General features: G+C 42.1%; 2 protein-coding genes and 1 long non-coding RNA gene across 6 annotated transcripts in view; 1 reads left to right on the top strand and 2 right to left on the bottom strand.

Annotated features, from left to right (window-relative positions):
• Positions 1-20,781, top strand: part of NUP88 (nucleoporin 88) — a 28,967-nt gene extending 8,186 nt beyond the window's left edge. Inside the window, exons 5-17 of one of the 3 annotated variants that reach the window (XM_008535599.2) lie at positions 2,456-2,632; positions 5,919-6,105; positions 6,585-6,732; positions 9,267-9,365; positions 14,275-14,365; positions 16,625-16,726; positions 18,445-18,603; positions 18,909-19,034; positions 19,143-19,208; positions 19,356-19,436; positions 19,713-19,839; positions 19,994-20,112; positions 20,532-20,781. In XM_008535599.2, the coding sequence (XP_008533821.2) occupies positions 2,456-2,632; positions 5,919-6,105; positions 6,585-6,732; positions 9,267-9,365; positions 14,275-14,365; positions 16,625-16,726; positions 18,445-18,603; positions 18,909-19,034; positions 19,143-19,208; positions 19,356-19,436; positions 19,713-19,839; positions 19,994-20,112; positions 20,532-20,595 (1,546 nt within the window). In that variant the 3' untranslated portion in view covers positions 20,596-20,781. Of the gene's footprint in view, positions 1-2,455; positions 2,633-5,918; positions 6,106-6,584; positions 6,733-9,266; positions 9,366-14,274; positions 14,366-16,624; positions 16,727-18,444; positions 18,604-18,908; positions 19,035-19,142; positions 19,209-19,355; positions 19,437-19,712; positions 19,840-19,993; positions 20,113-20,508 lie in introns of all 3 variants that reach the window. The other 2 variants (XM_008535600.2, XM_070563087.1) reach the window with 2 other exon arrangements.
• On the bottom strand, positions 637-15,451 carry LOC103561166 (uncharacterized). Its single transcript, XR_011523618.1, has 5 exons — positions 14,251-15,451; positions 8,853-8,946; positions 7,175-7,400; positions 1,975-2,109; positions 637-824 (listed from the first exon to the last, which is right to left on the bottom strand). It is a non-coding gene; the product is annotated as an uncharacterized lncRNA (long non-coding RNA).
• Positions 20,782-21,006: 225 nt separating the features above from the next.
• Positions 21,007-26,407, bottom strand: part of RABEP1 (rabaptin, RAB GTPase binding effector protein 1) — a 104,377-nt gene continuing 98,976 nt past the window's right edge. For both annotated transcript variants that reach the window (XM_070563085.1, XM_070563084.1), the window contains 3 exons: positions 25,598-25,696; positions 24,501-24,617; positions 21,007-23,704 (listed from right to left, as the gene is read on the bottom strand). In XM_070563085.1, the coding sequence (XP_070419186.1) occupies positions 23,603-23,704; positions 24,501-24,617; positions 25,598-25,696 (318 nt within the window). In that variant the 3' untranslated portion in view covers positions 21,007-23,602. The remainder of the gene's footprint in view (positions 23,705-24,500; positions 24,618-25,597; positions 25,697-26,407) is intronic.

Consider the following 26,407-nt stretch of genomic DNA (forward strand, 5'->3'; position numbering starts at 1 on the left):
AGTATGCCAGAACCTGCAGTGGGACTTAGATGGCCCTTCGCATTCTCCTGTGACCCTGGCTTCTTTTATGTTTTCTTACCCACTACAGGGACAAGTTCCTGGCTACTTTGACCACTAACAGAATCACCCTTTGAACTCACAAACCCCATTCCTCTGGCCTCCTGATCAGTCTTTCTGGTGATTACCACACGATCACCCACAGCGTGTGCATATAGAGTGAAGCTTTTAGCAGCAGTATTTCTGGAAGTTCCATTTAGTTCTTTTCATGTCTCTGTGGTGGTCATATCTAATAGTCTTGTTTATTTTTGTTTTTCTAACCTTTATTCCTCGGAATATTTTATATATAGCTATTCTGTATTTGACAGTTTCAGTATCTAAGTCCTGGGGGTAGGGGGTGGGGGTCTAAATCTGTATTTGTTCTTCCTCCTGACCCACAACCATAGTGGCTTCCTCTTGTGATTGCTGATCTCTAACTATGAACTTATGTTTACATGATCTTAATATTTGGGAATATTGAGAACTGCAGTGGGGGTCTGTTCCTTTAAAGAGGATTTCTCATCTGCTTCTGCCAGGAATCAGAGGTTGCCACTGACCTGGGACCACTTTAATTCTCTTTGATAGTCCCAGAACTGAAAGTTTGAGTTAAATAATTTTAATGTCTTATGGTACCAGTTGCTTAAGTTCCAGTGCATCCATCTCCACAGTGGGGAAATACTTGCCTATGGGAGTTGATAGGCCCTGTTCTGGTGTCGGGGCGTTTTCTCCCTGCTGTGTGTCTCCGTAGCTTATCAACCTCCTTTTGACAGACGCGTCTGGATGTGAGGCTGTGGAGCAAATGCAGTTGTGAAGAGCATTGGCTGTGGCATCCACACCCGTGTGTTCTAAGCTCAGCCCTGCCACTTGTCAGCTGTGGCATCTGGGCAAGTTATTCAATGCACTAAGCCTCATTTCCATGACCGTATGTTCTATGACTTTAAAAAGTAGCAATAGTGTTCATTTATTAGGATTATTGTACAGAATAAATGAGATCATGCCTAAAAAGTGCTTAGCATGGGTCACAGCGCAGAGTAAGTACTCATTAATTGATACCTATATCATTATTAGAAATATTACTATATTTGTTAAGTTTTGATGGCTTTGAAGTCTTTTACGTCTCTTTAACTTAACTTCTGTGTCTCTTTGTCCCATTCATTGTCTTGATTTTTGAGTTTAACTCAGGCAGTTCTTTTATTCTGGGTTTTGAGATTCCTCGTTTTTTTTGCTTCCTGATACCATATACCTTTCCATGTGATAAAGAAACTAAGATACGGTACTTAGAATACTTCAGAATGATGTTGACTCTCAACTATATGAAATTGTGATTTTACTATACTCATATTCATTAACTTTGTGTTAAACTGGAATCTTTTGAGATTACCAATGATACTAAATTTTAAAATATAAAAACAGCATGTTTTATCATTTGTCTTTCCTGATTATAAAGGTAATGTATATTTATTATAGAAAATTGGGAAAACTACAGAAAAATATTAAGTAGAAAATGAAATCTTTTGTAATCTCCTGTAGTGTATCCTCAGTATAGCAGCCAGAGTGATACTTTTAGTATAAATCAGATCATTCTACTTTCCTGCTCTCCATAGCCCACTGATCTCTCAGAGTCTTTACCGTGGCCTGCGAGGGCCTACAGGTGTGCCCCTGACTGCCCCTCTCCAGCTGCGTTCCTCCCTCTGTGCCCTGGCTCTCTGAGCTCCAGCTGCCTTGGCCTCCTTGCCATGCCTCAGGCAGCATCACCCACCTTCCCACCCTAAGCCTTCACCTGCGTGCCTCCCTCTGCCTCAGTTGCTCCTTCCCCAGGTAACCACAGACCTCTCCCTCCCTCCCTTCCTTCAAATCTTTGCTCAAGTGTCGCCTTAGCAGCCCTTCCCAGACCACCCAGTCTCAAGTAGCGCCTCCATCAGTACCCTCTTACCGCACCTTATTTTCTTCATAACGTCGTTTTCTGACTTGGTGTTGTCTGTTTGTTTCTTCTCTGTTGTTGTCCATCTCTCTCATGAGAGGGAGGGCCTTTGTTTAGTTCACCGATACATTCCCAGGACCCTGCGGTAGTGCCTGGCACAGAGTAGGTATTAGTAAATATTTGTGGAACGACTGCATCCCACTGCTCAGAGATAGCTTTTGATGTTTTCAGGTGTTTTCTTCCTGTTTCTTTTTTGTGTTTATGCATGTCTATATGTGTATATTTTACTATTTGTGTATCTGTATACTTAAACTATGTAAAATTAAAGTCGCACTGTATAATTTTATGGCCTTCTTTCATTTAATTTTGTAAGAATTTTACAGTGTTGTTTAACATTTTTCGTTTTTTATCTTCTCCACTGAATACAAATTTTATCCCTACCTCCTGTTATTGGACATTTTGTTTTTGTTTTCAACAAATTTTTAAATCTCTTTTCAGAAGGGCATATACCGCATCTCTAGGAGAGACAGCAGTTGCATTTGACTTTGGGCCATTGGCAGCAGTCCCGAAGAATGTATTTGGACAAAAGGGCAAAGATGAAGTAGTGGCATACCCACTGTACATCTTATATGAGAATGGGGAGACTTTCCTTACGTATGTTAGTCTGTTACACAGGTAAGTTGAGGAGGTAACCCACCCGAAATGAAAACCCAGCTGGGTTGCAGTATAGACTGTCATAGTTGGACCTGGCATCCATGTTTTTGAGTTTGTGGAAGTGTTGCAGCCTTTCAATACTTGGCTTGCATATTTTGGAGAAAGAGTTGGTATGTATGCTTTGACCTTTCATTTCCTCATATTATTTGGGTAAGTTCCACAGAATTCTTGGATAATCACTTCAGGTAAGACTGGATTTGTTTTCACAAAGTCTAGTCAATCAAAAAAGTATTTATTTTGTATCTTATATGAACAAGGCACCATTGGGATGGTTAGACATGATGATCTGGTATCTTATGTCCCAGTTGTGGAGGAAAGACATATGTACACCTGAAAAGATAATTGGCCATACCACATTATTGTTACACAGGCAGTAAGGATCCAGAGGAAGCAGAGAGCATTCTGACCGAAGAAGTTCAGGGAATTTTCAGAGAAGGAATGATGTCATGTGGTACTTAAAGATCTAATGCAGGATTAAATGAAGGTTCAAGGAAGGGTAAAACCATGTTAGTCACAAGGGCAGCATGAAGTAGAGTATGAAAACAAGAAATGCGAGTGTCATTCCAAGTTCACTGGTGAGACATTCGGGGCTAGGGTGGAAGATTCAGGTAGGCGGCATTAAATGCTAAAGCTAGAATTATCTTCCCAGGGAGAATTTGGTGGAGTTAAACACCTAGTTAAGGAAGCTGGAGTCTTGTCTGTAGGAATAGGGTAGTAGGAAGCCAGGGATGGTTTCCAAACTGAAGGATAAGACAATTGGTTAGGGAATGGAGTGGGGCAGAGAGACTTTTAAAAAAGCTGTTGCAAAATTTAGCTTACCATCTACAAGAGTTTAAACCAGGGAGGTTGTAATACAAAGGGAGAGCTGAACACAGTAGGTACTACAAGGAAGGAGCAATAAGATTTAGTTACTGATAAGGGAGTGAGCCATTAACAGAAACATTCAGGTCAGGAAGGGCAGCTAATTTTGGGGGAAGATTTGTTACTACAGATGGTCAATTTGACACTGTATTGGACCATTAAAGTGGAAATATTCCATGGACAGTTGGAAATACAGTACTGGAAAGAAGATGAAGAAGGTAAAAATAAAGAAATAATAATCATCTGTCATGGCGAGAGAGTTAATAGAGGATAAGAATTTTGGGAAAGTTTGTAACTAGGGAGGCGTAAGGCCAAAGGCTGAACATTGTAATTTATTCATTTATAAATCGACCTGACAGATATTTATGCAGAGCCCACTCTGTAACAGGAGATGGGAGTACGAGATGGAAGGCAAGTTCCCTGCTGTGTGGTTCCTTGTCTCCCAGAAAGTCATACAACAAACCAGTAACTGTAGTACAGTGTGGTGCTCAAGGAATCACAGGGTGCTGCAGAGTGGGACAGAACAAATGCTGAGGCCTGCCTGTCTCGGAAGACCAAGAAGATGGTAATACGAAAGCTTGGGCCTAAAGCATTCACTAGGTAGAAATGGGAGCAGAAGCGGTTCCAGGAGAGAGAAGAGAGTACGCAAAATGGTAAAGATGAGAAAGATGAAAGAGCTTGACAGATTGCAGAACGGTGAGGGTTCGCTATCAATTGCATTCTCCTTGACAGAAATCTTCTCTGCCTTTCACACATGATCTCTCTTGAGAGGCTTTTGTTGTAATGTTGTCACCCTCCCTTACTCTTCCTCCCGGCCTTCATTTGTCCACACTGTGGTCTGCCTAGTAACTTTAGCCCCAAACCTGAAAGTCATCTTCTGTATCCTCTTACATACAGTTCAGTCCCAAAATTCTATTGATTCTACCATGAAAATTTCTTGAATGTATGCACCCTTCTCTCCATTCCCCTGTCCTTGCTTCAGACCCTCAACCATCTTCTGCCTAGTTTATTGTTCTCTTAGATAGTTGCTCTGAATCCCGTTTTGGTCCTCTCCGTGTCATCCTCCTCACTACTGCTCACTAGCAGATCAATCTTAGTAAAGTGAAGCTCTGTCACTCTTGATTTAAACCTCTAGTGACACACTGTCACCCAGCAGATTAGACTCTGAGCACTTTAACATGGCACATGAGACCATCTACTTCATAAGCCAGTCCTGAATATCTGCCTGGCTACTTTTCTGTTGCCTTAGACTTTGAACTTTGCCTCCCGTTATACTAAGCTAAGTTTCCTTCCTCTTAGTTTTCTGTCTTTCATGCCTCCAGAGCTTTCTATGTGCTGCTCCCTAGCTTGGAATGTTCACCACTCCTTCCCAGAATATACTCTTTCCTCATTGATTTATTTATACACCTCACTTTCTTTGTACCTTTCTGTGTTCCTTTGTATCCTGTAAATCCTTGCATCATTACACTTACCACATGGTATAGTGATTCTAGTTAAATGTTCATTTCCCCAACTAAACTGTCACTTCCTTCGGAGTGTCATCTAGCACTCAATAAATTTATCTGTCTAAGTCTAATCCAGTTAAATATGTGGCTGTGAAGCCCTGAAGATAAGCTATATTTCAGAAGGAAAGATTTGGGACTCATCAGTTTATAGGTAGTAGTTAAAACCAGGCATAGTTTAATATGTTCTCCTATAAGTTTGTATCTTGAAAAGAGAAGAGGGCTTACAACAAAATCTTGGAAAGCATCAATATTTAAGAGACAGAAATTAGAAAAGGACATTAGAAAGGTGTGTTCAGAGAGACAGGAAGAGAGAACTAGGGGAAAGAATTGTTAGAGAACCTAAGGGTGTTAAGAAGCGGTCATTGTTAACCAGTGATAAATGCTGCAGGAGGTCAAGTTCAGTGCCTTTTGGATTTAGTACCTGGAATCTCATTGGTGGTCTTTGCCAGAGAGGAGCTTCTGTGGCGTGGTGAAGGCATAAACCATAGTAAATTTAGGGCAGGGTGTTCCAGCCCCTACACTGTTGATGCTGGAGCTGAGGAGTTCTGTATTGTAGAGGCTGTCCTGTGGGGGAATGTTTAGCAGCGTTTCTGGCCTCTAGACACCAGTACTCCCCCTACCCCCTGACCCCCCAGTTGTAACAACTAAAAATGTCTTCAGGTATTGCCAGTGTCCCCTCAGGTGCAAAATTGTCTCCAGTTGAGAAACCAGGGAGGTAGAAATTGAGTAGGAAAGCGAAAAAGTGGAGACATTGGGAATATACTATCTTTTTGATTAGGGTGTGATAGCTGGAGAAGGGCAAAGGCCAAAAGGGGTTTGAAGTGATGGGCACAGGTATCTTCTGTCAACATTTCCCAAATGTGTTTTCACTCTTTCTTTAGCCCTGGGAATATTGGAAAGCTCTTAGGTCCACTGCCCATGCATCCTGCAGCTGAAGATAACTATGGTTACGATGCTTGTGCTATACTCTGCTTGCCCTGTGTCCCCAACATCTTAGTGATTGCTACTGAATCAGGAATGCTGTATCACTGTGTTGTGCTGGAAGGGGAAGAAGAAGATGACCAAACAGTAAGTTAGGCTAGCATGGGTATATTTGTATCTCCAACACCTAGTGTAGTTCCTGGACCAGTATGACTGCTTCTTAATTTATGAGGAATTCTAGTTTATATCTGGGACTTCTGTGTATTTCGAACATTAAACACTTAAAGTTAATTGAACCCCACCTACAAATCTAAATGGGAAGAAGTTAGCAGGTGCCCAGCTTACTTGGGCTCCCTGCATATTTCTTTCTGAATTCTAAATTGCAGTCCTCAGTGACAGATAGAACCTTCGGCTCACTGCATTGGCCCTTCTCGTAACTTGTTTACTCGCATCTTCCTAAAAGGAGAGAGGCCTTTTTTCTAAGAATAACGAGGCACTGTTAGAATAAGCGGTGGAATTAAGAAGAATTTGAAAATACTATTTGATGTAGCTTTTTGCTTCTGTTTTTAATTGTGCACATTTCCAAATCAACATGAAAGAGTAAAATTACAATGCTTTTTTTACAGTCAGAAAAGTCCTGGGATTCCAGGGCCGACCTCATTCCTTCTCTGTATGTGTTTGAGTGTGTTGAGTTGGAGCTTGCCCTGAAACTGGCATCTGGAGAGGATGAGCCCTTTGATTCTGACTTTTCTTGTCCAATCAAACTTCACAGAGGTAAAGTATTCACTGAAGCAGTTCTTTTATCCCATCATATGGATACTGAGACTATCACAGATGTCCCCGTCTCACTGATCTGCTCTGTGGCTCCAGCCTTTACAAAGTTGACTGTTCTTTTGGCCTTTTAGTCACTATGTTCCATGTCAGGTCCAAGAAAGACTGAGCAAATCTCCCAGGTTTTAAGATAGTGGTCTTCAGTCTGGATCCACTCAGACTTATAATAGTGAACTTTTCCTGATCCAATCAAAAGTAGATTTCATGATTCACTTACTTAAGTGTATGCAAACTTAAATAAACTTTAAAAATCAAATTATAATGTACTGATATTAAAATATCTCTTTAAAATATCTTTTTTCATTTTAGAACACACTATCTTGTTATTCCCAGACCCAGTTTTAATGTTGTCCTTTTTATCTTTTTCTCTTTTGTTGTAACTTACCTGGGTTGGTACCACATCCTTCTGGCAGCTTCTCTCTGTTCATCTAGGGAGCTCTTGGATAAAATGCCGAGAATCGAAGGATCTTTTATTCAGACACAGAGTGGCTGAGTGGAAGGGTTTGTGGCCAGGAGTCTGTAGTGTCCTGGATTTGAGTTAGCGCTTTAACAGTAATAGGTTCTGTAGTATTGGGCATTTACTCAACCTCTCAGGGCTTCAGTTTTCTCATCTGAAAACAACAGGGATAACAGATGATTTCTAAGGTCCCCTCTAACTCAGAGATCCTGTACTCCTATTTGCCCTCCCCGCTTTCTCAGAGTCTCCTCTAGAATCTTGTCGTCTTCCCTGTGCAGAATGAGGAACAAACGCTTACTTAGTCTGGAAGAGTTTGATGCGCCTTTCCTAGTTTTCCTCTGTCTAGTCCTATTATAGTGCCGTTAGCCAGGTAGAGTGCGTAGGTTTGATAACAATGGCTTCAGTTCTACTAAAGTATAGCCAAAAGATTTAAGGGGATAGTGGTCCTTATATAATAAACCAGCAAAGCGAACTCGTCGGGCCTGTCTAGTTGAACAGTGTTTGGGGATATATAGTCTTAATCTTAAGTCTCAGAACCTTGCTTTGTAGATGAGGGAATTGAGACCTACTGAGGTAAAGTGACATAAACTAATTGATTTCCTTGTACAGATAAGTCTATCTTTGGAAAATCTTGAATGTAGGCATTTTTATCTTAGTTTTTCTAATAAGAGTTAACATTTTCACATGTGAAACTAATAAACTTTTGACTCATTCATATTTGTATTTAAGGCATATTACAATAACTGAAACATAACTGCATTTTAGATGATATAAGTGAAATGGCTACCGTAAAACATCTGGGGGGTGTCTAGCAAATTCCCTACTTCTGTTACTAATGTTGCTTCCATTTCATAACAGACTTCTGTTATATCTCAGTATTAAGATTTTTCTGTTGACTTCAGCACTAAACACATTTTGAAAAGCCATTTTAAACAATGGTAGACCTAATGAGATGGTTTGAACCTTACATTAAGTGTCAAGTGTGGCCAAATGAAAGAAACTTTTCAATATTTTCTTATTCAAAAAGATGACTGCCATAGACCAGGAATTTTTATAGCATAATGCTATTTTCAGAGGTGTTATGCAGAACCCCAGCGTATAAAACAGATAAAAATAATGTAACATCTACTTTATAACATTTACTTACTATAAGTTCATAGTAAGAAAGTGAGGCTGTTAGATAAAAGAAAAATTTAATTTAGGGTGACAATTGTCATCTTAAATCAGCTTTAGTATATACATTATTTCTTTATCTTGTTTTAATTGTTTAATGTTTTAAAAATCCTGAGTCACAGAGATAAATATTTATAAATAATAATAGCTATTCAAGATTATTCAAGATCTCACCTTTTAGTCTCAGGGTAGTCTTACGGATACTAGGGCTCAAAGGAAATATAGACATTTTCATTAAGATTATGTAACAACTGCTCATATTTCTTAGTATAAATATAAATGATTGTCACACAAAAATTGTATCCAAAACTTAAACTGTCTGTAAGTCAGCGTTATCGAGACAAGTAAAACTTCACCTTTCACCCCTGGCTTACTGTCCTCTGACTGAACTGTTCAGTCCCCTAAGCAGTTGTCCTGAAGTCTGTTTTGGTACCTGTGCTGCAGCAGTTTCCTGTGAGTACATGTGTGCAAGCATAGGTTTCCTACGGAGCCATGACCTGTCTTCATCGCCATTTGATTTTGAAGAACTGTGAATAAAGGCACAGAGGCAGACAGAAAGGCATAAATGAGTTACTTGACAGCAAGTGTTTATGTTTTGGTGAATTCTATTGTGTTAATATTTAGGAAATAACATACTTGGATTATGTTTATTAATTATGCTTTTTAAAATGTTTATAATATATTTGGAAATTGAATTCAGATTTTAAAATTTGAAAACCCCTGACCTAGTGCCACAGCATGAAGGTGCTGGAGACCTTCCATCAGCAAACATGCCTGTGGGCTACTGGGCTGAATTCTTTCAGTTTTCTAATGGGAACTTTTATGTCATTACTGACTCCCTCTGCAGATCCCAAGTGTCCCTCGAGATACCACTGCACTCACGAAGCTGGCGTGCATAGTGTTGGGCTAACGTGGATTCATAAACTTCACAAATTTCTTGGATCAGGTGAGTTTTCTGAGCTTTTCACTGTTTCACAGGTTCTATCAAAAAGTAGTTTGGAATAGAAAAAAATAGAGAAAATCAATGAAACCACAAGTGGGTTCTTTGAAAAGACTGACAAACCTTTAGCTAAACTGACCAAGAAATGAAAAAGAGAAGGCTCAAATTACTACAATTAAGAATGAAAGAGGGGTTATTACTACTGACCTCACAGAAATATGGAAGATTATAAGAGAATAGCATGAACACCTATGTGCCAGTTAGGTAATCTAGGTGAAATGGACAAATTCCTAGAAAGACAAACTACTGAAACTGACTCAAGAAGAAATAGAAAATTTGAATAGACCTGTAACAAGTAAAGAGTCTGAATCAGTAATCAAAAAACTACCCAAAAATAAAAGTTCAGAACAAGATGGCTTCACATCTCAAGAATTTATACCAATTCTTCACAAGCTCTTCCAAGAAATAGAAGAAGAGGAAACACTTCCCAGCTCACTCTGTGAGGTCAGTATTACCCTGATACTAAAACCAGACAAAGATGTCGAAGAAAACTATGGACAACTATCTCTTATGAATATAGATGCAAAATATCCTCAACAGAAGACTAGCAAACCAAATCCAGCAACATATAAAAAGGATTATACACCATGACCAAGTGGGAGTCATCTCAGGGATGCAAGGTTAATTTAACATCCAGAACTAATTAATGTCTTACACCATATCAGCAGAATAAAGGACAAAAACCATATGATCATCTCAGTAGACACAGAAAAAGCATTTAAGAAAATCCAACAGCCTTTTGTGTTAAAAACACTCAACAAACTAGTAAGAGAAAAGAACTTCCTCAAACTGACAAAAGGCACCTATGAAAAACCCACAGCTAACACCATACTTGATGGTGAAAGACCAAGTGCTTTCTGTATTAGCTTCTCTTGCTGCTGTAACAATCACCACAAACTTAGTGGCTTAAAACCAGATATCTGTTATCTTACAGTTCCATGGGGCAGAAGTCCTCGAATGGCCTCACTGGGCAGAGAGTGTTCCTTCTGGAGGCTCGAGGGGAGAATCCATTTCCTAGCCATTTCCAGCTTCTGCCACCTTCCTTTGCATATAGCCCCTTCCTCCGTCTTCAGAGCCAGCAGTGATTGGACGAGTTGAGTCCTTCTCACCTTGTATCACTCTAGCCTTCTTTGTTTCTTCCCTCTTTCACTTTTAAGGGCCTACCCAGATGATCCAGGATAATCCCGTATCTCGGAGACATATGATGGGCAACTTTAATCCCATCTTCAATCTTTAGTCCCTTTGCCATGTAACTAAAGATGTTCACCGGTTCTGGGGATTCGAACACAGGTGTCTTTGGGGAGTTCATTATTCTGCCTACTACATTCCTCCCAGTGGTCCCCAAAGATTCACATCTGACCCACATGCAAAATACATTGATCTTAGCATCACTATAGCAACACGAAGAATAAAATCTCATCTAAATCTCATGAGCTCAAAAGTCCCCAATCTCATGGTCCAAATCATCTAAATCAAATATGGGTAAGACTCTGATTATAGTCTCCCCTGGGGCAAAATCCCTCTCTATCTGTGGACCTCTAAAACTAGAAAACAAGTTATCTGCTCCCAGAACACAACGGTGGGACAGGCATAGGTATCAGTTATAGACTCCAGTTCAAAGGGGAGAAAAGGAAAAGGAAAAGGAAAAAGGAACCATAGGTCCCAGGCAATTTCAAAATCCAGATTCTGCTAGGTTTCAAGGCCTCGTGATAATCTTCTGGGCTTGCAGCTCAGCCCTCTGAGTAATCCATTTTGCAGGAAAGGTAGCATTTGTAGAATAGTTTTTATTAGTCTGTTTCCTGCCTGTAGAATTGTGGAGGTAGAACAGCCTCTCTCATCCTTTCTCTGATCCTTTCAGTCCAAGCCGGCAGTGTTTCTGTGGGCACAAAATTCTCAAGAAATGGGGCCAGCCCCATGGCCGAGTGGTTAAGTTCACGCACTCCGCTTCGACGGCCCAGGGTTTCACCCGTTCGGATCCTGTGTGCGGACATGGCACCGCTCGTCAGGCCATGCTGAGGTGGCGTCCTACATGCCACGACTAGAAGGACCCACAACTAAAATATGCAACTAAGTACTGGGGGAATTTGGGGAGAAAAAGTAGGGGAAAAAAAAAAGATTGGCAACAGTTGTTAGCTCAGGTGCCAATGTTTAAAAAAAAAAATTCTCAAGAAGTTTTGGGTCTCCTGTGTCTACCATGAGGACTCACTCTAGCAGACAAGAGGTTCCTCCACACAGCTTTCCTACATAATCCCATCTCTAGTTTTTGGCTTCTGCTGAGATGAAGGATCTAAGTCACATTCTTAATCTCTTCAGAGAGCCTTTTGTGTGACTGAATATTCTGACCTTTTGATCTTTCTGAGGTCTTAACAAAAGATTGAGCAGCCACACCAGTGGCTTTTTCTCTAAAACATACTTTCCTGACAGTGAATCTCTTAATTTTAGCATCTTTTGCCATCCAGATAGGCTGGGAATTTCCCAAATCATCAAGCTTTTTTTTATTTTTGTTTAACAGTTCTTCCCTCAATTATATTTTTCCTTACATTTTACTATAATTAGCAAGAAGAAATCAGGCCATTTCTTTAAACCCTTTGCTTGGAAATCTCCTCAGCTAAATGTCCAATTTAGCTGTTTACAAATTCTGCCTTCCACACTTTCCCCTTAAGATCAGGAACAAAAGGATGTCTGCTTTTGCCAGTTCTAATCAGCATTGTAGTGGAGGTTCTAGACAGGGAAATTCACCAATAAAATGCAGTAAAAGACATCAGATTGGAAAGAAAGAAGTAAAACTATCTCTGTACTCTGACAACGTGATCTTTTATGTAGTAAATCATAGAGGACCCACTAAAAAACTATTTAAACTAAGACATGAGTGCAGAGATTCGAGATCAATAGACAAATAGCTGTTCTGTTTCCATGCAGTAGCAACGAACTGCCTCAAAGGAAATTAAGGAAACAATTCTATTTATAACAGCATCAAAACAAATGAAACACTCAGAAATGAATTTAACAAAAGAAGCGCCAAACATACTCTTAAAACTACAAAACATTGAAAGAAATAAAAAGAAGAGGCCTAAATAAATGAAAAAACATCCCAAGTACATGGATCAGAAAACTTAATATTGTTAAATGGCAGTCTTCCCCAAATTGATGTACAGATCCAATGCAATCCCTGTCATAATTCTAACTGGCTTCTTTGCAGAAATTGACAAACTGATCCTAATGTTCATATGGAGTAGCAAGTGACCTAGAATAGCCAAAATAATCTTAAAAAACAAGAACAAAGTTGGAGGTCCCACACTTGCCAATTTCAAAACTTATTACAAAGGTGTGGTAAGCAAGACAGTCTGATATTGGCATAAGGATATACATAGAGGTTAATGAAATAGAATTGAGTCCAGAAATATACCTTTACACTTACAGTTGATTGGTTTCGACAAGGGTGCCAAAACAGTTCAGTAGGGGAAAGAATAGTCTTTTCAGCAAATGGTGCTGGGACAGGTGTACATGCACATGCAGAAGAATGAAATTGGACCTCTACTTCACATCATACACCAAAATGAACTCAAACTGGATCAAAGACCTAAATATAAGAAGTAAAACTCTAGAACTACTAGAAGAAAACACTGTCGCAAAAGTGAAAAGACAACCCACAGAATGGGAGTAAATATTGGCAAATCATCTATCTGATAATGGACTTGTATCTAGAATATATAAACAACTCTTAGAACTCAATAATAAAAGAATAAATAGCCCAATTTGAAAAATGGACAAAGGATTTGAATAAACATTGTTCCATTGATGATATACAGATAGCCAATAAGCACATGAAAACACGTTCAGTATTATTAGGCATGGAAATGAGATTCCACTTCACCCCCACTAAAATGGCTAAAATCAAGAAAGATGATGATAAGTGTTGGCAAGGATGTGGAAAAATGGGGACCCCTGCATACACTGCTTATGGCACGGTAAAATAGTGTAGCCACTTTGGGAAAATAGGCTGGCAGTTCCTCAAGTGATTAACATAGAGTAACCAGTGAGCAGTTCCACTCCTGAGTATACACCGAAGAGAAATGAAAACGTATGTCGACATAAAAACTTGTAAACAAATGTTCATAGCAGCCAAGTAGCCCAGTGTCCATCAACTGATGATTAGATAAAAAACTTGTGGGATATCCACACAATGGAATATTATTCAACAACAGAAAGAAATGAAGGACTGATGTGATACGACATGGATGAATCTTGAAAACATGCTAAGTGAAAGAAGCCAGTCACAAACAACTACAGGTTGTATGATTCCTTTTATAGAAAAGGTCAGAATAGGCAAGTCCACAGAGACAGAAGGTAGGTTAGTGCTTGTTGCCTGGATCTGCGGCAACTGGCAGAGACTAAGGAGTGGTCGCTAACTGGCATGGGGGTTTCTTTTGGGGAAGTGAAAATATTCTAAATTTTTTGTGGTGATGGTTGTACAGTTCTTTGAATCTACTAAAAACCCACTGAATTGTATACCTTAAATGGGTGAGTTACGTGATATTGTGAAGTACATTTCAAAAAACTGTTCTAAAAATAAAATTGGGTGAGGAAGAGACTGGAAGGGAATGATTTCTGGGATTGTTGTCCTCAGTGAAACATTTCTGCATTAAGAAATTTGACCAAGGAAAATGCACTTTCCTTCTTGGGGCAGAAATCTAGACCCCTGTGGAAAGGAGACTTCTGTGTCAGAAAGGCCTACTCCTTAAGAAGCACTGGGCTGAGACAGGAGCTTAATGGCATGTAACTAATATTGTCAGCATTTTAATTGAGAGACTTTTGTCTAAGCGTCAAGTACCTTATATAATGTGCTCCTTTGTAGATGAAGAAGATAAGGACAGTTTGCAGGAGCTTGCTGCGGAGCAGAAATGCTTTGTGGAACACATCCTCTGTACGAAGCCCTTGCCGTGCAGGTGAGGACCTGCCTCCCTTGTATCCACAGATGACACTTGCTCGTTTCAGTGATTCTGATACATGTATGTACGTTACACTCGCCTGAAGACGTGAGACTTCGCCCCTAAGCGTGTCAGTTCCTCAGACGCTCATCAGAAGTCCCCCTGCTTCAGGGCCGCTCCACACTGTGTCCTCTGTCTGGAAGCTATTTCCCTAGTCGCAGCCCCGGTTTGCTGCCTTCACTTGGCTAACTCTCTTTCTTCTTTCTGATCTTAATGTCAGTTCTTCAGAGGGGGTTTCCTTGATTCCCCAGTCTAACTTAGAGTTGTTCTATTATTCTCTTTCTTTGCAGCACATACTACAATTGATGTTTGTGTTTGTTTAATGTCCGTCGCTACTACAAGAATATATATGTTTCATGAGGGCAGAGACCGTGTGTGTGTGTTTCGTACTGTACACTGTCGCCTCGTGTCTGTGTACTCAGTGTCCGACAGAGTGCCTAGGAGATATTCAGTATATATGTGATGAGTAGAATAAAGGGACTGTCTACAATGACTCCTGGGTTCCTCCCTGGGATAACTGAGGTGGTGTGGTACCCTTCAGAAAAAATGGGCACAGAGGAGAAAGAGTGGATTTGGGAAGAGAGAAGGCGAGTTGTTGGGGGCACTTGGAGTTCTCTGTTCCTATAGGACATCGAAGTGCAGGTGCCCAGTAGGCAGTGGACATGGAGGTGTGCAGTTTGGAGGGGTCTGGGCTAAGACGGTCTGCGTGTGGGAACTGTCAGGACTGGAGCCCTGGCTCTGGTGAAGGTCACCCAGGAGAGGGCCTAGAATGAGTAGAGGAGACCTGAGATAAGAGTCTTGAGCAACATTTTCATAGAAGCAGTGAGTGGAGGAAGAGGAGCCCGGTCCAGGAAGGAGAGACTGAAGAAGTACCCGGAGGAAAGGCTGTCAAGGATACAAGGACGAGGATGTCTCAGAGGAGGCAGTGGGCAGCAGCATCAGATAAGCACAGGAAAGCGGTCACGAGTCTAGATTTGGCAGTGCAGGGGAATCCATTGAGGAAAACGCCTCTGGGGGTGGAAGAGGAGAGCAAACTGTACCAGGCTGAAAAGGGAATGAGAAAATGGATAATAAAATCCCACATGTATATTTCAAAAACAGGTAAAATTAAACAGTATTGCTTAGGAATGAATACATAGGAAAACTGTAAAGCAAAGCGAGGACATGAGTATCACGAAAGGCAGAATAGCGATTACTTCTGTGCAGAGTGGAAGGTCGTGAGGAGGGAGGGTCGCATGGCAGGGCTTAGGGAACTGCAGTGTCAGCGCTTGACCTGGCTGGCGGTTAGTCCATACGTGTCCGCTTCTGTCTGTAGACTGCCCACTAAAAATAGAAACTGGAGAATTCTGAACCTCCCAGATTCCCGCTCAGCACCCCCCTCCACCCCAAAAATGGTGAATGAGAGATGTAGACGGAGAAATAGTATTGTAGGCTACTGTTTAAAAACCGCTGGTTCTAAAGGAAGGAGAGGAAGAACAGGCTGAGATTGAAATTATGGTGGAGAGGGTTTCGAATGGAAGACCTATGAGCTTGTTCATATGGAGAGATTTTGAAACGAGAGTTGATGGAGCAATCCTCAGAAGAGGTGAGAGGAGATGGTGTCAACAATCCGGGGATGGAGATGCGGTGGCACGTGGGGTGGAGAGCGGCATGTTGGCAAGAAAGACACTTCCTGTCTGAGGTCCTCAATTTTCACTTTCTTTAGTGAAATGAGAACTGAGCTTGAGAGGGAGATGCATGCCCTGCACAGTAAATTACGTCCTGTGACGCAGGTGCTAGGCTGCATGGACTTCTTGATGTGAGACAGACTCTGAAGGCCTGTTGGTCAGTGTCTGAGTACTGCATGTGGCCTGGGCGCGGGGCGAGGCATCCAGAGGCAGCGGGGGCTGCCGCACTGGGGAGAAAGACACGTCAAGCAGGAACCTCATCGCATCCAGGTAACTGCTGAGATTACAGTGAGTGCCTTGAGGCTGTGGGTTCCTGAGTGGCGTATAAGTCAAATGGCCTCCAGACTGGGAAGTGACAGCTTGTTTCAAACTGAACAGAGCTGTAGGTAGTACAGGTTCCCAAGACCCCACCTTTGAGGTTACTGTACTGACAGCGGTCCCTGGCAGCTGCTGGCTCGGGCCTGCAAGGCCACCAACCTCAGCCATCTCTTTGCTTTTGGATCCATTGCATCTGCTGCTTTGTAATTTAATTGTGGCGTGTGTTTTCCAGGCAGCCAGCTCCAATTCGAGGATTCTGGATCGTCCCTGACATTCTGGGGCCCACGATGGTCTGCGTCACCAGTAACTACGAATGTCTCCTGAGGCCTTTATTGTGCGTCCCGTTTTGTGTTCTCCACACAGCTTTTGTTAATTCTGCAAAATCTATGCTGGGAAAATGCCCTTGGTAACCGGCTTGAAGATACATGGTTTATGCTTTGGCTTCTGACTTGAGGGTTGGAAGGGTAGATATTTCTGTTGTTCCTGCCATCTCTGGAAGGATTTATTTCAGCTGTGATTTCTGGCATCTCCTTCAGCCAGATGAAAATCGAGAGCTTTACTTGAAAGTAGAAAAGAATAGTAAAGTAACGAACTCCATTATTAATATGAATTAGATTTAATGACTATCAAGCTCTAACTATGTGCCAGGCTCAGAAGTAAGCTGTTTACCTGCATTACCTCCTGTAATCAGAGCAACCCTGTACAGCACCGTTGTCCCCATTTTGTAGAAGAGGAAACAGGGCTAGAGAGGCTGAGCAGGCGCTGAAGTCCCAGCTGTACATCGAGCTGGGCTGCAGACCCCGGGCTCTGACTCCAGGGTCCACACTCACGCTGCTCATTTCTATCTCTGCTAGCCTCAGAGGGACATCACAGAATAGGGAAGCTCTGGAAGAAAGGGGGTAGATAGCTGAACTCAGAATCCTCGTTCCCCTTAAGGAACTCATATTAAGCTATAAGCACCATCTTTCTTTTTCAACAGCCCTGGAAAGTCACTCTGAGTGTTATAAATGCAGGGACAGGAGTCCCTAAGGAGCGAGCTGAGTGTTGAACACTAGATTCCCCCAGGCTCTGGGTGTCAGTTCCAGGCATGTGCTTCTAGACACTGACACAGGGCAAAATATTGCCGTTAACTTACTGTGCTGAGACGTTTCCATTCTCTTTAAAGACTGACAAGTTATACCATTTGGAAAGGAAAGTAATTCACTATCAATTTTGTGTTATTTACACTAAATGAGACTAAAAACTCTAGCAAGACTAAACAAAAGTAGTAAAACTCACTGAAAAAAAATTGCCTTTTTGCCTGTGGCCTCAGCCTATTTTTAAAAAACCCATCCTACCTTTAGTAAAATAAGGCCTAGTCACACTAGGTTACTTCACAATAAAAGCATGAATCCCAAAGGAAAAAAACTCTTAAATGTTGGTTATCTAGATACCTTCAAATCATGTTTCTGCCAACTCCCGGAAATACAAGTTGTTTATAAAGCAATGTTATTGTTTAACAAACTCCCAGATTTGAATTGTGGCGTTCAAAGTCAGTCTCCATGCTGTTGAAGTTTGAAATCTTTCAAGCTTTCTACACTTGCCATTGTGACTATGTGTAATATTTAAGTGGATGTAATTTTTAGAAATCAAGTTATATGGAGCAAACATGGTATATACAGTAGTTATCTGGCTGAATATTCGCTTTGCTCAATTTATTACCTAGGAAATTAGTGATTTCTTTATGTTTGTGACTCTGACTTAGAACAGGCTCTCAAGTCCTTTCTAAAATAGAGTCCATGACAAATTTTTATTTTTGTGCTGCCTTAATTTATTCAAAAAGACTCTGAAGTGGCAGAGTCCAAAATGCTTTGACAAATGGCAGCATTGGTAGAGTAAGAGGATAGCTTCCCAAGGTGACCTCTTCAAGGCAGAAAGCATGCATTCTTGTACTTTTATACAAGTAACACTTTATAGTTTCTTACATCCTCAAAGTTCTGCCTCAGTGTGGCTTATGCCCTCCTGTGATACAGTAAATAACTCCATGATGGGCGTTATTCATTTCTCTTGCAGAAGCACCGTCCATCCAGCATCTCCTCCTCTGCTCTGTACCCGAGAGGATGTTGAAGTGGCGGAGTCTCCCCTCCGTATTCTGGCGGAAACCCCGGACTCCTTTGAAAAGCATATTAGAAGCATTTTGCAACGTAGTGTTGCAAATCCAGCATTTTTGAAGTATGGGATTTGGGGCATATAGGTTTTAAGAACTGCTTCCCTTCTCTATTTTCATAATTACTGTTCATCCTTTCTGTCCTCAGCTGTTCAACTTCATAGACATTTTACTGTCTTGGAGTTGGAATAACCTTAGGGCATATTTAACCAGGTCGTGAATAGGAGGAGGGGAGAGATAGATGTAGATAGTCCTTGAGAATGATAAACAGGAAGTGTAAAAAGAAGGGAAAAAAGCAGCCATGACTTGAGTCTGTTGTCACTTGTTTTACTCGGCTAAGGAAAGTAATGGTAGAAATGTTTTTTTAAAGATCATCTGAAAAAGATACGGCCCCTCCTCCTGAAGAATGTCTTCAGCTTATCAGCAGAGCCACCCAGGTGTTCCGAGAACAGTACATCCTTAAACAGGACCTGGCAAAGGAGGAGATCCAGCGGAGGTGGGACGGCCTTTGTGCACATACCATCAGTCCCTGGCTGGTAGCTGACACTCTGCAATGGCCCAGACCTGGCTTCTGATTAAATTTCATTTCTTTTTGCTCTTGAAGGGTCAAATTATTATGTGACCAAAAAAAGAAACAACTAGAAGATCTCAATTATTGTCGAGAGGAGAGGTAAGTACCAAAACTAGGGAGGGAAAAAACCAATAGTTGAGTGAGACTGAGCTCTCAGGGTGTGCCTCACCCTAAGAAGCTGAAGTGCACTGGCTGGCTTACCGTCAAGGCGGACCCCAAGAGTCTCTTGTGTTTTTACGGCATTAGGAAAAGTCTACGGGAAATGGCTGAGCGCTTAGCTGACAAATATGAGGAAGCCAAGGAAAAGCAAGAAGATATCATGAACAGGTCAGTGAGCTGTGTAACACTCAGTTCCCTACTCAGGCATTAAGTGTTACTAAGGAAATGGGCCTAGAGCAAGTGCTGCCATGTCTCCAGAACTGAACTGATGCCCCTGCCTCTCCTCTGAGGGACGTGAGGGAAGACAGCGTGGGGATGCTGTCCCCTAACCTGTCCTGTGGGGCCTCCTTCAGACACCAGATTCGCAAATGAGGAGCTTCAGTTATGGCTGTTTCTCTTCAGCGCCAGAGCTCTTAAGCTGAGGGGTGTTTACCTTTTCTAAAGGATGAAAAAGGTGCTTCACAGTTTCCACTCCCGGCTCCCAGTTCTCTCTGACAGTGAGAGAGACATGAAGAGAGAGTTACAGCTGATACCCGATCAACTTCGACATCTGGGCAATGCCATCAAACAGGTAGGAGTGGATGCAAGGGGGCTCAACTTGGTACTGCTTTTCTTAAGTGTTCTACAGAAAATAATTTTATAAAATGTACAGAGAGACTAAAATAGATACCATGAATATGTGTAGCAAACCATAGCCAAAATGTCTATGTTGTTTGGTATTTAAGGTTACTATGAAAAAAGACTATCAACAGCGCAAGATGGAAAAAGTACTGAGTCCTCACAAACCCACCATTGCTCTCAGTGCCTACCAGCGGAAGTGCATTCAGTCCATCCTGAGGGAGGAGTGAGTATCACTACCCGTCGGCCGTTAGTGTGAGGTAGTTTTTCCTTGAAAATATGCCACAATCCCCTTCTCTGCCCAGATACAGCTACTTGGCATTTGTATGTCAATTACTGCAACGGGAACCCTATGATAGGGACTTAAGAGGTGAATATAGTGGGAGGATCACAAATGATGCCTTTCTGTAATCTGACTCTGTTGTGTGGGCAAGGTATTCCCCAGTGAATATGTTCATAAGTATTTCGAGCAGGTGCACCACGGTTTGCCGCCACTAACCTTAAATAAACAGTAAACACCATTACTATCCATCTGACACCTTAAGCTGTAACTTTAGTAAAGTACTTCTAAGATAATTCTTAAGAAGATTAATGACTTATTCATTTGTTTTATTCCCCAAAGTGAGCGACTTTATGATTTTACAGGGGTGAACACATACGAGAAATGGTGAAGCAAATTAACGATATCCGCAACCATGTAAACTTCTGACCCCGCCAGCAGAGGAGCCACGCCTGAAGTTAACACAAGTGAAGGCTTAAACTCATGGTGTAAAACTAACAGGCAGCATTATCTAATTTATAAAGGGCCATTTTGGATGAACTTTGGTGTGGCTGTTCATCATTTTTTATATTTTACTTGTTTTATAGTTATTGAATAAATACTTTTATTTAAAAATCGGAATGTGTTTATATATACAAGCTCAAGTCTGTGCCTGTATTCAGCAAGGGCCTGGGATGAAGAAAAAAGGCCTGAGACTTTCAGCGGCACACTGCCAGGTCTGCATGCACCCTACTGAGTGTTCTCCATATCTGAACAAGAGCAAGAGCTGCCTTTGGTGCCAGAAATATGACTCTGAAGAGGGACAGAACCCTAGGCTTCAAAGGAAAAGGCCACACAGTATACTAGGCAGCAGCTTTTTTAATTTGAACATTTTCTTCTTAAGGACACGCCTTCAGTACAGTTAACAAACGGTTACACCTGAAATCTGCTCCGAGCCGCGCTCAGGATCCACAAGCAAGGCCACTGCTGGCTCACTTCCTTGACAGGCAGGGTTACCTTTCAGAGCTGACTTTGGCTGTGCTCTTGTGTCCTGATGCGCGTTACTCAATGGGTACGAGGAGCATGTGCAGGACCTCAAAGGGAGAAGGAAACAAATAACTTGGTATGCAGTACCTGGTTCTGTCCTCAGTTAGCTTTAGGTAATCTTTTTATACCCGCCAATAGGAGTTCTGAAAGGTAATACCATCCTTGCCTAGAAATGGCTGAGTGACTGCCAGTTAAAAGCCACATGGTAAGGTAGGTTACAGGTCAGAGGTCAATCAGTTAGACATGCGTGAGAACGTGTGTACAGACTGAATACAAGCACAGGAACACTCGTGAAAGCCAATGATCTTCTGTTAGACGGGCTAAATCCTCCCTTCTAAATCAGTTTCCCCATAAGAAAACCCAGTTTAAAGAAGGTTCCTACCAGGTGAGTGTCATAATCGTTTCATACCAGAAACACATTAACAAAACCTAGAGTCTCAGCCTGGGTTTTTCTAGGCATTTTCCTCAACAAAGTGGGGTCCAACAGTTTGCACCTGCCGCCGCAGAGACCGCTAACAGTTCCTAATCATGATCCCACTGGCCCAGGACCAGCTCATGGAGAAAAACACCTGCAAAGTGCCCGGTCCCAGCAGAGCAGTTCCCTGGACTTGTAGTTCAGAAAAATTAGGAATTACCCATCCTGATTTATGATGCCAATTTTAATAATCCGAGACAAATTAGCTTGGAGCTTATCCAAGGGACCAGTCTTAACACACATAATTTAAACTGATTGCATTTTGGAATTGATAAAATTCCCTGTGAGTCAATGAGGATGTTTCCTTTATCTAAACCAAGTAGCACTTTATACAAAGGGACTTTAAACCATTAAAACAATGTTTCATGCATGGCAAGCCCAGATAACACTATTTCCATAATTAGTATTTACTTTTAAATTCATAATCACGAATGCAAAACTACAACAATAACCCAAGAAATGAGATGTGTAGTCTTTATCTTGTCCTATGGAGGACAGAAGTAAAGATCTTTAGGGCTAGTCCATAATCACTTCACTTATAACAAAGACAATTTACTTTAAACTGTAAATTGATGGCGGCTTTACGTGAGCCAATCTACTTAATCCACTTGATTACCACAAGGTTCCTTTAAGTACCCTGCCGTTCTGCAACACCAATCACAACAATTATTTGAAAACAGTTTGACTTTGGCACCGTCTGTGTGATGAACAGAGTAGCCTTCCACTGGCTAACAACGCTGCGGTAGGTAAAGGGCGACCACGAATCCATCCTTTGTGCTTTCTGCAGCGCTTCCTAAAGCTACGGCAAAGACAACTTGTTCACGGAAGCTTTCTCCACGTAGGAAAGGAATCTAACCTCACAGAAAAGACAAAGCAGATTCCCAAACTGACGAACATACTAACTGGATTTTCCCCAACTTCACCATAAGCATTATCACACTCCAGGTCTAAATTAGAAAAGAAAATTACAAAATAGGTATCTGTCAAACCTAGTTATCACCATTTTTATGTTTGACACTTGAAACAAACAGTACTCAGGCCCACTGATTTGAGTTGAAAGTAAGTAGCAGATGTATAAATTTATACTAGATGTTGCCAGACATAGCTTGTTTCATTAATATTATTTTTTCCACCGATCCAATAACTAAACTAAAACAGTTGTCAAAAGGGTAGATGGTGCCAGTTCAGCTTTATCCTGGTACCTGTGGGCCCATGAAACTCATCCAGGTAGCAGAAAAAGTGCTTCCAAACAGTTTCTTGTGCTTTTCCTTTAACCTCAGTTTCTACCACATACAGCCCCAGCCAGTTTCCAAATTCTCACAATTAATTTAGTTCTTGAACGGGTTTTGTTTGCCACCGTCTCAGTCCCAGGCAAGTTTCAGTAGCATTTAGGGTCCTCCAACACAAGATAAAATGTAAAAAAAAGAGCACTGACCTAGGAAATACAGTCACTAGCCAATGGCCTGCTCTCAAACTTCATATTTTAATATAAAATATTCATACAGCATACTATAACTGTCTGCTAGCTGAATACTGTTACTGATGAACTCTAGACAAGAGGAAAAGAAAACTCTCTCTTCCAGTATCTATGAACAGAAAATGTAATTCCAAACACTATTGGGATGGTGTTTTGGGTAGGGAAATGCTGGATAAAGCAGGCAAGGAAACAGCACTTTCTCCATCCCCAAATCTGATCCCACACCCGATGGAATCAGTATGGAGTCGGTTAGTGTTCCCAGTTGCAAGGTCTTTGTGCTGCAAATGACCCCAGCTGTTTGCTGTTCCTGTGCTGCAGTCTTCTCCCACTAGAAGTAAGCATTTCTCCAGTCTTCTTTTTTTTGTGACTTCTTCAGTTAAGAGTTAAATAATAATTAATGTTGCTCTAAAGATGAGTTAAAAACCCGAAGTGCAGGCCAGAGTCCTGCTACGAGGGTGTCATGTCTCAGGGAGCTGGTTAATGTCTGTCAGTTTGGTATCGTTCAGAATTGCGCGGATTCGCTCCAAGGAGTCTGCTTGCCGGATCCGCTCTAACTGCACCTGGAGACACAATACAGTGAAATCAGTGCAGGCGGCTCCTGCCTAGATTTTCCTGAGTTTACTTTGATTTCGCTGCCTTGGAACAGATTAACTCACCAGAGAAGAGTCACTTCAAACAAAGGAGGCAGCAAGACCAACTAAATTCAAAAAACAGTTCTCCAAAGCTGCCGTGCAACAGACCAGTGTAAAGTCTGGAGTTATGGAGATGAAGGAGACCTGACCCCTGAGAACCCACAGTTCAGTTGGGGAAGGGAAAAGAACAAGTTTATAGAGAGTTTTAGCTAAATGTCACTGCAGGCATTCATCAAGTGCCAAGGCAGCATGGCGGGTGACCTTTAGGCATAGCCCAGCTTGGGGACCTAGAGAGGGTTCCACGGAGAGGGAAAAGCTAAGCTGGGCCTTGAAAGAAAGGACAAGGGTGCTCAGCACGGGGAATGCCGTGCTGCAGAAGGAACCACAAGTAGTGAAGAAACATTAGAGCACACAAATGTAAGGCAGAGAGATGAACAAAATGTCGCAACAGGCCTTACGTGGTGTGCTGAAGACTTCCTACTTTACTTTTAAGGATCAGCAAGGTAGAGGAAAAGGGAAAAGGGGACAAGTCTGAAGGACAAACCTGGTTTCTGGTTTGCATGCCCACGCAGATAGGCGGGGCCGGAGCAGGGGCAGCCGTAGTCCCTAACCCTCTAGCTGTTGTCAGTGGTCGAGTCAGAGACTGGCAAGTGCTCCTGGGTACCAAGACCCCCTCAAGTGCCTTGGGCGCTCTGTCTAGGGCTTCACTCCCCAAATGCCTCACCTGTAGGGTCTGAGAAAGCTTTACAAAATCTCTCTGCACTTGTTCACTGACGTCTAGTTCTGTCTGCAACCTCTGAGCTTTGTTCTTCTCTTCAAACATTAGCTGTTCAATGGTAACCTAAAAAATACAAGTTTGAATGAGGATTAATGCCAAAGAGCCAAAAGTCAGCATCACTGAGGACATCTAGGAACTTGCAGTTTCCCAACTAGAGGCAAGGTGGGTATCCATCATAGTCCCAGATCCTGTCGTCCTCCCTTTACTATAGGGCAAGGGTGCAAGTTGCCTAAGCTACTGAGATCTCGTAAAATGAACTGAATATGAAAACTGAGTCCTAATGAATTGAATATGAAAGCCAGAATAAAAAATGAACTCAAGCGTTGCACACACTCCACCCCATGCCACAGACTCCTCACCCCCACCCCCAGCAGCCTGGTGACAGTGATTAATCATGGAAAAGCAGCTGCTGAGATCAGCAGCTATCCCGGCAAGAGGGAGAGAAACTTTGGGGATTTCCTCTGACAGGCACAACCGTCAAGCATCTGCCAGGAAAGGTCTCAAGGAATATGCCCCAGGCAGCCCTGGCGATCTCCCATCTTCCTTACAGAGACAGTTCAGCAGGACCATGTGGGAACCTTTCTAAAAACAAAAGACTATCAAGTAACACGGACACAGTGTCTTTACACTTCAAGGTCTGACCCCACAGCTCACCGAGACCGTTTCTGGGAAACCTCCCCTACAATGAGCCTCGTGCACTTTTATTCTAACTGGACTAATCCAAATTCAGGCAGCAAACATGCTCAATGCATATCTGACAGATCCGTCAACGGAACGACACCTTGAAAGCAGCGCTTCTAGCTGCACGCAGTGCCGAGTTTGGTTCACGGCCCTTTTCGCCCAATGCCTAAAAAGCCAGCGAGGCCCACGACACAGGCCCCCAGGGCTGGCAGTGTGCAGATCTGACCCAGCTCCAACGAGGTGGCTTCATTTGCTTTCTGCAGAGTCTTGCCACCTTTCGGAAGGTGGCACTATTCAAAGCAGCAATGTGATCCTACATTCTTAGCATTGCTTTTTTATTAAATTACCAACAAAAATATCACCTTAGCAGCACTCTCTTTCTTTAACTCATCTTCCAAAGTGACTTTCATTTCCTGAAGGCTCTCAAGCTGCTGAGACTTCTCTCTCAGTGTGGACTCCAACTGTGAAATGAGGAAGGAAAAAGGTGAAACTCCAAAACTCCCTGCAGGACACAGCACTGCCTGGAGCACCGTCCTGAGGGTCGGGCCCAGCTCTCAGGGCCGCCAACTGTGCTGAACGCGCTTCCCGCCCTTTGGTCTCTGCAGATCTCCTATTTATTCTTCAAGACCTCTTGTTTCTTTCAGTAAACATTTATTAGGCACCTACTATGTTCTAAGGCCTGGGGATGGAGAAATAGGGAGAGAGAGAGGTAAAAAATTATGGCCTGTGAACATGGAGGAAGAAGCATCAATTCCAGGAAGGTTGGGAAGGGCTTCCTTGAAGAAGTAACATTTGACCCTTCAAAGACAAGAAATTTTACAGTGGAAGGAAAAGGTTAGAAGGGGGAGAAGGTGGAGAGCAATACTCCCAAAAAGGGGAACGGATAACATATTAAAAAAATGCCTTCAGAAACTGTGCTGAGTTCTTGTTACACTACAGCACAGAGTGCTGGGGCCTTGAAGGCTGAGGCTGGAGAAGCAGTGGTGAGGCAGGACATCCCCAGCTGAGCTAAGGAATATGGACTTGATCCTGGAGATAAAGGGAACCACTGGAGGTTTTTTAACCAGACTGGGACACAATCAAGCTTATAATTATTATTATTATTATTATTTTTTTTTTTTTGGTGAGGAAGATTGGCCCTGAGCTAACATCTGTGCCAATCTTCCTCTATT

Source organism: Equus przewalskii, chromosome 10, assembly GCF_037783145.1.
Source record: "Equus przewalskii isolate Varuska chromosome 10, EquPr2, whole genome shotgun sequence".
Lineage (NCBI taxonomy): Eukaryota > Metazoa > Chordata > Mammalia > Perissodactyla > Equidae > Equus > Equus przewalskii.